The sequence below is a fragment of the Alligator sinensis genome, unplaced genomic scaffold (assembly GCF_000455745.1).
Source record: "Alligator sinensis unplaced genomic scaffold, ASM45574v1 scaffold1307_1, whole genome shotgun sequence".
In the NCBI taxonomy this organism is placed as follows: Eukaryota; Metazoa; Chordata; order Crocodylia; family Alligatoridae; genus Alligator; species Alligator sinensis.
In genome coordinates, this window is record NW_005843052.1 from 257,670 (window position 1) to 268,467 (window position 10,798).

The following is a 10,798-nucleotide window of genomic DNA, read 5'->3' on the forward strand; positions in this document are numbered from 1 at the left end:
CCCCTCCTGCTCCTCCTGGATCCTGCTCCCCTACCCGCAGCAGGAGTGGGGCGGGACGCTGCCTCAGGGCGCACGCAGTTGGATGAGCTAGCATGATGTCAAAAGCCACCAATCAGAGCTGCGGAGGGGCCTGGGCCTGGGGCTGCTCTGGGGGGCCGTGGGGCTGGCTCGTGTAAACAGCAGCAAAAGGGGTAGAGGTGCCGCTCCGCTTGCGCTGGGCCGGGGCGCAGCTCCTGCCTCCCGCCTTGGGCTCTCCGTGTGCCGGCGCCCCAGCCCCGCTGCAGCCATGGGGGCCGGCCGCGCTACGCTGGTGTGTGTCAGGATGGCCGAGTGGTCTAAGGCGCCAGACTCAAGGCACGGCCTTCCCCTGGGGTGTTCTGGTCTCCGTATGGAGGCGTGGGTTCAAATCCCACTTCTGACACATTATTTTTGTGCCCCCTCTCCCTCCGCCCAGCGTGCGTGGAGGGGCGCTCTGCCGGCAGCCCCGGGACCCCGCAGCGGGCGGAGAGACACGGCCATCTCCCCCCCCCCGCACTCCTCCCACGCCAGCGGGTGCTCGCTGGAGGCTCGGCGGCCGCCTGCGGGCTGTCCCCAGCCCCGTGGAAATTGTTCTCATGTTAGCCCAGCTTAAAAGAAGTGGAGATGGGGGGGGAGCTCTGTTGCTCTCTAGCATTAGATGAGTAGCAGACATTTCTTAACCAGTAGAGGGCAGGGAAGCCTCGGCTGGGGAGCCCCGCTCGCAGTGGTCTCTGCACTGGAAGTTCGTGCAGTCCTCTCCTTGCATTTCTTCTTTTAAGCAGGCAGCGAGCCGAGCGCTGGCAGCCGCGTGTTGAGGCTGCTCCGTGCAGCGGGCAGCAGGCTCCCTGGTGGTCTAGTGGTTAGGATTCGGCGCTCTCACCGCCGCGGCCCGGGTTCGATTCCCGGTCAGGGAAGGGCTTTTTCCTTCCCCGCTCAAGCGGGTAGGCTTTAAATACGAAAACGTTGCTTTTTTCCTGTTGGGCATTATACTCGGTATTGGCGTCAACGTTGCGCTATTCTTTTCAGGAAGATATAGTAATCCCCCAACCCGTGGCAAAGATGCAAACAACTGTAATTTAGATCAAGGGGGGAGGAGGGGGCGGGGCTGTGTGCAGTAAGCAATGGCTTGTATACGGTGCTTAGGAGTTAATTAGTTTCATAGGCTGAGGTTCTTTGTGTAAATCTGATATTTTTTATTAGACCAGCTCACATATTTGGAAGAGTTATTTTTTTGCAAGCTTCAAAACTTTGCAACTTTAATATCTTAGAAGTCCCTGGGGGCTGATGGGGAGGCAGGAGGTGCAGTAGCATCCCTCCACCTTTGATTCTTGCTCCACCCAAATTTAAATCAATTGACACAATATCTTTTGACTGTTGTTGCCTAGTTTGCTGTATTTTTAAAATTGACTATATAATCTGGCAAATTAATTCACATCCCAATACTTAGATTTATTTTTGCTTTTAACAATATAGGGTTAGCCCCCTAGTAAAGCTTCTGGTTTAACAGGAGGAAAATTTGTGTTGTAGGTGATGATGCATCATGTCACCTCCCCCCAACCCTAACCCTAGCCCCCACCTCCTAATCCCCTCTCAAAATACTAGATCCACCCACAGAAGTCCCCATCATTTTTTGTTTATTATTACACTATTACTTTAAATTCATTATACACAGTAATTTTACTTTTAATAAGTATCAATGATGAAGATGATACTGATGGTTGGTACCTACATAACATCGTATCAAATGCCTTAATAAATGTATGCTCAGCTCTAAAGATGTAAGGTCATTTCACATGTTTAAGCCCCAATACTGCAAGTAAAAATACACCTGAGTAATTTTTAAGTATAAGTGATGCCATGGGAGCTCTTGCATTACTTTTGTGAAAAAATTACTCGCCTGTATTCTTGGAAAACTAAAAAGTTAGTGATGCTTTTAGTAAAATTAGAGAACTTATACTATATATACTTATATTAGATATACTTATATTTACTTCAGTAAAATTAGAGAACTTATATTTGAGAGGAGGCCCCACAGAATCAAATGTGAATAATTTTCATCAATTTCTGATGTTACTGAATTGAGAAAGAGGCTGAGAGGATAAACAACAAGATCACTTGAATTTTTTTTGTCTCTTCACTATAACATCCTCAAAATGTTGGGCTAAAGCAGGTGCTCAGTGTCACAGCCAAAATCAAAATATCTGGAACTGCATTTTGCTCCAAGAAGGTTTGTGTTGAAATCAGTTGGTCAAAACTGGGGAGTAAGGACCACTGAATCTGAACCTTCATCACCTGTAGGGTAGTTGGACCTATCTGTAACTTAATAACCAAGCATCTGAGGGGCCTGAGGAAGCAGAAATAACCTTGAGCTGCACCTGAAAAAGGTTGATAGCTGAGTGGAGACAGGCATACGCTCACAAAAGACCATGCTAGCAGGTGAAGCATAGCACACTTGTTCTGCAAATGCTATACTCTGAAATGGATGTAATATAGCTGCCTTAGTAGTGGCTGTATCAGGACAACTCACTGACACATGCCTAATACCATGCTAAAGCGCCTATGCTATACCCATTTCAGGGTGTGGTATGAGTGGGGCGCAGTTCCCTGTACTCCTTGTAGTGGTTCTTTGATAGGCTAGACATGCCCTAAGAAGCCAGATTGTTCAAGGAATGACTGATTTAGTGCTGTTGTGCATCTTCCCAATGGCCTTAATATGCTAGGACAACACGCAGAATGAAGCAATGCCCAAAGTGTTTGATAGACAATCTTTCTACAAGCAAGGTTTGTTCATGGTGAGGTGCTGTGATTTTGCTGACAGGTCTGGGTATTAACCAACTCTCTGACAATTGGTTCAGGGACCTAGCCACCCTTCTTCAGCGGGAAAAATCCTGTATATATCTAGACAAGGGATACAGCTTGCTCAGCACAGGCCTGCAAGTGGTTTTATGTCTTTGATGGGCTGGGGATAAGATCCTACACAGATACAGACTTAGATGTGTAAACGGTAGGAAATCTGTTCCTGCGATTAGTGACTGCTTTATCACAGCATTCAAAATGGAGTGAAAAGGGTTTAACTGCAGGTGAATAGGTGCTTATAACCTCTTTCTTCTGGAGAAAGTAATGGGTACGTGAAAAAAATGTATTTGTGTTTGTGCCCTTTGGTGTGTTACTCTCTTTTGACTTCTTCACAATGGATGAAGGACATCTAGGCCTATGAAGTTTGCTGATTCCCATTGGATTTTTTTGCATTCAGAATATTGGCTGTGACAATAGGGTTGCCAAGTCGGACTGAAGATATTCTGGGAGACTTTTTTTCCAATGGGACATAATGTTATTAATTGTACTGCTCAACCCATTCACAATATCCATCTCCCAGATTGCTTTAATAATAGTCACAGGGAGATCTATGCCAATTCCAGTAGGGTTGTCTCTGGCCAATTCGGGAGGTTTGTCAACCCTACGTGCCAACCCTGCTATTTTTTCTGACTGGTTCTTTAGTTTCATTTTATAGGGAGACCTTTATGAGATGCTCCCTGTATTACTGCTGCACTGATGGTGGAAAGCCTGTTATTCTTTTCAGAGCATCATCAGAGCATCATCAGCATGGCAGCCAAGGTTTCATAGGCTTATTTACCCTAGTGAAGACTTCAGGGTGGGTAGAGACCTGGCCCTTATTGAGCAGGTTGGATTGTATGTGAAAGCCAATTGGCTACAGATCCGTATTGGCAATGGTAAGGTAATACTGGAAGGAAGCAACCAAGATAAATAAAAGGGAACCATCATGGCCTTTTGCCCTCAATTTGTAACTGAACTTAATTCCTGGGTTATTTGACTAGACAGAGCAGAAAACAGTGACTATTTATATATGTACTGGATTTGCCTGCACAGTAGTTGAATTATTTAACATCTGTGCATGAATGTGTGTGTATCCTTTCAATTCCAACTGAAAGGGGAGGATTATTTCTGGGAAGGCCTTTGCATCCCAAATACGAGATCCTCGAAAACTCACAAACTCCATATTAAATTCTGATTCTCCATACCCCTTGTTATTCCCTAATTTAAAGAAAACACATAACACTGACAAAATGCAGCCAAAATTCTATTTTATTAGAATGCCAAGATGACTTTCATTTCCATCAGGAAAGCACCTCACAATCTGTTCAGTCCATTTATTCACAGATTTTTAATCAGTCTCGATAGTTTCTCTTTTATGGTGAGAGACCCTGATCCAAGTCCCTCCCATGGTGGAATCGCTTTTGTGAAGAATAGCTGTTTTCAAGGCAGGCCCCTCACCAAAGGGGCAGCATGTAGACTTTATAATTGTCATCTTTAAGGCAGTTTCAGGTCTTGAAGCAGGTGGGTGAAGAGGTCTATCTAGCTACTTTGTGCTCCTCTCCCTTCTCCCCTCTTGTTCTTGCTTTCACCCCAGCCAGGCTGAGGTCTGGGGGAAGGGGAGGGATGGTTCTTTAATAAGACCTCCTAGAGACAGGGGCAGCTGAGTGCCTGACCCGTTTCTTTGGCATTACTTCCCACAGAGCAGCTTGCATCTGTGTGGGGCCAATGGTAGGGCGACGAGTCTGCTTCCTCAAGCGTTCGGCCTCCATGGACACTCTTTTGTAGATGTCATTCACAAAGCTGATCATCAGCCCTTTGGCTTTGTTTGATAAGAGCTTGTTATCTCGTTTCAGCTGTTTTAGCACCTTGTTGGAGTCATACTCCTTGGAGGAGCTCTGCTTCCCATGGCTGCTCCTCTCCTGCTTCAGTGCTGGCTTTCGTCTTGTCTGGCTCCTTTGCTTGTGCTGGGACTTCCCCTGTTTGGTCTGGTGCCTCCTCCCATAGGATTTCCGTCTCCGCTGGTTCTGGGTCTTCTTCCTTCCTCTCTGGGCAGCAGCCATTGCTCAGTCCTGCTCTGCTCTGCTTAACCCCTTGTCTGCAAATGCCACTGTCCTTCCCCCAGCTCTGCATATATATAGTGGCAGGCATTCAAATGAGGGAACTGGCTTTGAGGCCAGTGATTGGCTGGCTGGAACAATGCCCAATCAGACCCACTGTGATGATGGCTGTGCAGACCCTTGCACCTCATAATGGGTAACCATGGGCTATGCTCCTCTATGAGACAGAGGCAGCGGTAACATGTCAGCCACAGACTGGGGTGTGTTAGATGGATAGGTTTGTTTCTCCAACTCAGTTTCCCTATTGTCTTCCAGTTCAAGTCTTTTTGGGCAGCTGGTACCAGTTTCCTCCTCACCTTTGACTCAACCACCTGAGAAATGACTGGTACCAAGACATTATTGTGAAAAATTCAGCACCCTGACCCTATCAAATCAAGGTAGAAAAGCTCCCAGTCTGTTTGAGACCCTTAACAAGTCTCTCAGCCTAAATAACAGACCAAGTTCTTTGGGTAAATCTGGTATCTTTTATTAGACCAACTCAAATAGTTGAGTTGGTCTAATAAAAGATACCAGATTTACCCAAAGAACCTTGTCTGCCTATGTCCTTAGACCAACATGACTAAAACCTATACCCTTGGCGGAAATGGGGAAGACCAGAACTGAGAGAAAAATATAACAAACAGCCGTATTTTATTAAAAATTCCTCCCCTTTTAATGTCAGAATTAATGTTATTTGCATTTATCTCTCACTCTTAAATACAGTAAAAGCTCTGTTACCCGGCATCCCCCAGGAATGGGGGATGCTGGTTAATCAAATATTCTGGTTAATCAAATGCGCACCGTCTGGTGCACTCCCCAGCGTCAGTGTGCTGTGGGACAGGGACGGGGGCCCTGCGCAGGCTGCTTTGCCCCGGGCTGTGGGCTGAAGAAGTGGCAAGGACTCTGCTCACAGCAGCAGCGAAACCCGGAAGTGGTACTTCCAGTTTCACTTTTGCCGCATCTCTCGGATGCCAGTTAATAGAGTTTTCCAGCTAACAAAGTACCGGTTAACACAGCTTTTGCTGTAAAAAAAAAAGTTTGTGACTCAGTGTCAGTGTTCAGAGAGTTGGTACACAAATAATAATCCTGTGTGTATGTATGTGTGTGGGGTCCTTCCTATCCAAGCAGGGTATTAATCAAATGCCAACATAGATTTAGAGCTAATCTCTGAGCAATAGCTAAAGGATGCTGCAAAACCAGCCCCTGTTGCTACTGCCTATAATTAGCATGCCAGGTCTGAGAGAAGCAGCCCCATTCCTAATGTGTGGTCATACCTAGGCACACTGGAACTGCCGATTCCAGTATTATCAATTAAAAGGGCTTGAAGTTGTAATAAATTGGGCCCCACCCCCAAACTCAAGAGACCAGCTTAAAAATCTCTAGTTGTTTTTCCAAAAAGAAATGTCATTTTGTGTGTTTGTGTGTGTGTGTGTGTGTGTGTGTGTTTGTCTAACTTTAGGCCTCACCTTTTAAAACTTTTCTGTGTAACTCCAAGGACTAAGAGGTTTTTTAAATCAAGCTGAGATTTTTCAGTCACTGCATTCTAGCCACTCGGCTCTAAATAAATTTCTAGCAATCATGAGATCCCTCAAAAAATGTTAAGGAGTTCACAATGCTATGACCACTTTCCTGTAAGGTATTTCCTTCTTTCTCATATAGCGGTAATCTAATTTCTGAGCATTTAAGAAATGACCACACTTTCCCTTATGCCAGCATGAGATGCTAAACTCAGGTGGACCTGTGACCTTGTCCTTAAAGATTATAAACTATTTTAGCTTCTCTCTGAGGACAGAAAGACATGCAGTGTCACCGCACACAAGTCTTCAAAGGCCTAGAAAGAAAAAAACATGAAAAAGGGTGAAAGAAGAATATTCCAGCTTCCTCTACACCCCAGTAAATCCTCCATAGACATCAGTTTGGCATAAGATTTTTTTTTATAGTGTGTGTCTGTGTATGTATACACACGTGAATACACACACATTCTCATACACACTGGGAGTGTCTACATGTGCATTTATGCTGGCTTAAATTTACTGCCCAGTAAGTTACTGCCCAGCAGGTGTTACAACACATTAACGCTGTGTGTGGACTGATTTGGGGCTGAAAGTTAGTCCCAAGTCAGTCTACGTATACAGTGTTACTGCACAGTAAGGTTTCTACATTTGTGTTACTGTGCAGTAACTAATCAGGCGTAAATTTGATACCTGCATAATGCAGGTATCAAATTTACACTCAAGTTGGCATAAGTCACCATATTTACTGTGCAGTCTGGATATGCACGTGTAGATGTGTGTCTCTGCTATGCAGTAATTTTGGTTACTGTGCAGTAAATGAACACATGTAAATGCTCACACATACCCCTACTCTATAGCTCTATATATACACCACCTTTCAGATATCTGCATATAGATATAGACATACACACACACACACACACACACACCAGCTTGCAGACATATGCAGTGTGTGTGTGTGTGTGTGTGTGTGTGTGTGTGTGTATTTCTTTAGCTTTTTGGTTCCTGAGAAAATGAGCTATACTTCAGTCATATTTTTAAATTTTTCTCTGCCATTAAGATAGAAATTCCTCTTTAAAAAAGTAACCAATTCTCATAATCACATGCCTCTAGGAGTTAGGGGGCTATTACAAGAGCTGACCACTTGGAGTCCTTCTAGGATTAATTACCAAGGTATCCAGCAGGCTTGCCGGAGCACCAAGCCGGGAAGGCAGCGCTCTCCCACTGAATGCTGCTGCCTTTTCCTTCATGCCCTGATTTGGAGCCTAGCGCTCCTTGCCTGCAGGCACATCATTTGAACACCAAGGCCGGGCGGCGCAGCCCAGAGCCCCAGGTAGGTGGCAGTGTGTGTCTGAGCCAACTCTGCTGGGTTGCTCCTCAGTGCAGTGGCAGCAGCCTGCTGGCTTGTCTGTGCAGTTTGCCTTCCTTTTCAGTTCAAACACACAGGGATCGGGGCTAGAGCTGGACCAGAACAACAGAAGACATTTACAACTTTTCAACCAGAACAGAAGTATGTCTAGGGTGAGATGTGCTACGTACATGTCAGGATGGCCGAGTGGTCTAAGGCGCCAGACTCAAGGCTCTGTCTTCCCTCTCCTGGGTGTTCTGGTCTCCGTGTGGAGGCGTGGGTTCAAATCCCACTTCTGACATGCCTTTTTTTTCCTCCCCTGCACCTTCCTTTATTAAACACACCGACACCATTTTCTCTTACAGGAAGGAAACATTAGTTACACTGCAGGAAACCCAGGGGAACACACACAACACCTTCATTTCTCTCTTCTCCTTTTTCTTCTTTTTTGTGTGCTTCTTTTTTTTTCTTGCGGGAAGGGGTGTTTTGGAGAGGAATTGCCAATATTCTTTCCTGATGAAAAATATATGGATACAGTTATTAAAACAACACTCTAAGTATTATTAAATCGATTGCTATTATTACTAATGTAATTACATACTTTTATGACATAAACACTTGGTATTATTAACAGAAGCTGTATCTAAGTATGATTAAATCAATTGTTATTATTTATAATATAATTGCATAGTTTTAGGACATAAACACTTGGCATTATTAACATAGGCTGTAATGCAACTAAATTTTATTATTAGAAGGCTATGTTATTAAATGGTAAATATTAACAGTAAGTCATTCAATATCAAGACATATTAATTTTACAATTAAAATACCATTTAACTTTTGTTTCCCTTGGGACATGATATAGAAAAATTATCTGGGAAACATATCTCAGGTTTTTCATTTTTAAGTCAGAATTGTGGAATAAAGGTTTTGGTCAGCACAGTAAATCTTAATGATTTAGGATGAAGCCAGTGATAACAGACAATGATTTATTTTATGGCAGTGAGGGAGTCCATTGTCATTTTTTCACCCTCTGCTGTTTCTGCAAGGAAGTACAGAGAACCACTCCCAGATCAGAAAAATGGCACACCCATCTACAGCATGTCTGCTTAAACTAGCATAAAGAAGTGGTTGGGCTTTTTTGCTCTTGTTTTTAGGGCCCCTGTTTGACTTCCGGGTAGGGGAAGGAAAATGTCATATTCATAGTTTTGAAGGAAAAAATGTGTTACTTTGCCTAAATATATTGCTCTTAAGATGCAAATGGTAATGTATTTCACAGGCCATTCAGCTGGAGAAGAAAATAGTGTAATAAAAAAGTAATAATTATATGTTACCTAATGGGGTAGCAGTTTCAATTTTTTAGGGTCTGATTCTGCAAGCACCTGTGAACAGGTAATACAAGTACTAAATGACTGCACATTAATCCATGCTACTGTGCAATAGTGCTGACAAATGGCTTTTTTTGTGACCCCTGACTGCGCAGTAGTCTTGGGCTACTGCACAGCCAGTGTCTTGTGTAGATGTGGCCTATGATTCCTATGATTAACAAGAGATAAATGAATGTCTTGTATGTGCTCTTCTACATTGAATAGGTTTTAAAAGTGCAGAGAAGTAGTTTATATTTGCTGTGCTAGAGAAAAGAGAGCCAGTAGAGGGTTGCAGAATGGTCAAAGTGAGAATAAGGGAAATGATTTTTGCAACACCCTTCTGGAGGGATATGAGTGGATCAGGAGTCTAGTTATCAAGAATAGAGAGAATGTTGCAGTACATGAGATGAGCCATAGTGAGAGACTGGGTGAGTCTTAACTATGTAGGTGACTGCTTATGCAAGTACTAAGTGACTGCACAGTAACAACTGCAAAGTCTGCCGCTCATGTAGACACGGCCACTGTTTATAAGACTGTATAAAGCAGGACACATTTTTTTCAGTTGTTCTGGATTATCTGACATGATGATGCACATGATTTTACTTTGACCATGATGATGTCAGGGCTGGAAATTCTTCACATCTTTGTTTAGACCTGAAAAGAAAATAGTACGAAAAGGAAAATCCCTCAATGGGGTTGTGGCTGATTAAGAGACACCAGACTTTACTAACAGAAGGCTAGAGGAAACTACAGAGGAACTGAAAGTGTCTATAAAGGAGACTCATGCCAAATGATTATGTTCCACTGATGTAATGAAAAATGGACAGTCTTAGGGGCAGCATAGTACCCTGAGGAATCAGGCCCACGCTGTTATAAGGAAAATTATTTTTTGTTTTTGTTATGAGTTTATGTAGGGTCAGATTCAAGTCCACCTATTAGGTGTCTATGGGTATTTAAACCCCATAGTGAGATTCTATTCCACCCTATTCAGGTTCCCCAAATCCATTAATTAATCTGGTTTTGTAAACCAATGCAGTTTTAGCCTTGACACCAAGTTGCAAAAAAGGTAAACAAATAAACAAAACAAAAAGTGAACAGAAGGACTTCTCTACCTTTTGCATTAACTGTTTTTCAGGAACTTGAGCAGGATGGAATAGGATCCCACTTAGTGTAAAATTTATGGGAGGACCTGGCAGAGAGAGTGGAGGCCCGCCTTCAGCGCTGGCGCTGGTGCCTGCCCGCCCTCTCTTACCACGGCCGGGTCCTTGTCATCAACAACCTGGCGGCGGCGACCCTGTGGCACCGCTGCGCGGTGCTGGACCCTCCGCCGGAGCTCCTGGAGAGACTGCAGTGGCTCCTGCTGGACTTCCTGTGGGATGGACGCCACTGGCTCCCACGAGCTGCCCTCTACCTGCCCACCGGTGAGGGGGGCCAAGGCCTGATCAATCTGGCCAGCGGCCAGCGGCCTGGCCAGGGGCCAGGGTGGCTGCCTACTGGCTGCAGGCCCTCCAACAGCTCCTGTACATCAAAAGCCACCTCCCGTGGCGGCAGCTGGCGTGCCGATTCCTGTGGCGAGGGGGGGGCCCCGGCCTTGGCCAAGGGGCGTTTTTGGTGGGG

At 44.6% G+C, this 10,798-nt stretch overlaps 1 protein-coding gene and 3 non-coding genes across 4 annotated transcripts in view; 3 read left to right on the forward strand and 1 right to left on the reverse strand.

Annotated features, from left to right (window-relative positions):
• Positions 1 to 4,913, reverse strand: part of LOC102383903 (histone H2B-like) — a 13,540-nt gene extending 8,627 nt beyond the window's left edge. The window contains exon 1 of the mRNA XM_006037000.2: positions 4,564 to 4,913. Coding sequence (XP_006037062.2) covers positions 4,564 to 4,913 — 350 coding nt within the window. The remainder of the gene's footprint in view (positions 1 to 4,563) is intronic.
• On the forward strand, positions 317 to 421 carry TRNAL-CAA. The gene is made up of 2 exons: positions 317 to 354; positions 376 to 421. It is a non-coding gene; the product is annotated as a tRNA-Leu (tRNA).
• On the forward strand, positions 861 to 932 carry TRNAE-CUC. Its single transcript has one exon. It is a non-coding gene; the product is annotated as a tRNA-Glu (tRNA).
• Positions 4,914 to 8,004: 3,091 nt separating the features above from the next.
• On the forward strand, positions 8,005 to 8,112 carry TRNAL-CAA. The gene is made up of 2 exons: positions 8,005 to 8,042; positions 8,067 to 8,112. It is a non-coding gene; the product is annotated as a tRNA-Leu (tRNA).
• Positions 8,113 to 10,798: the final 2,686 nt, after the last annotated feature.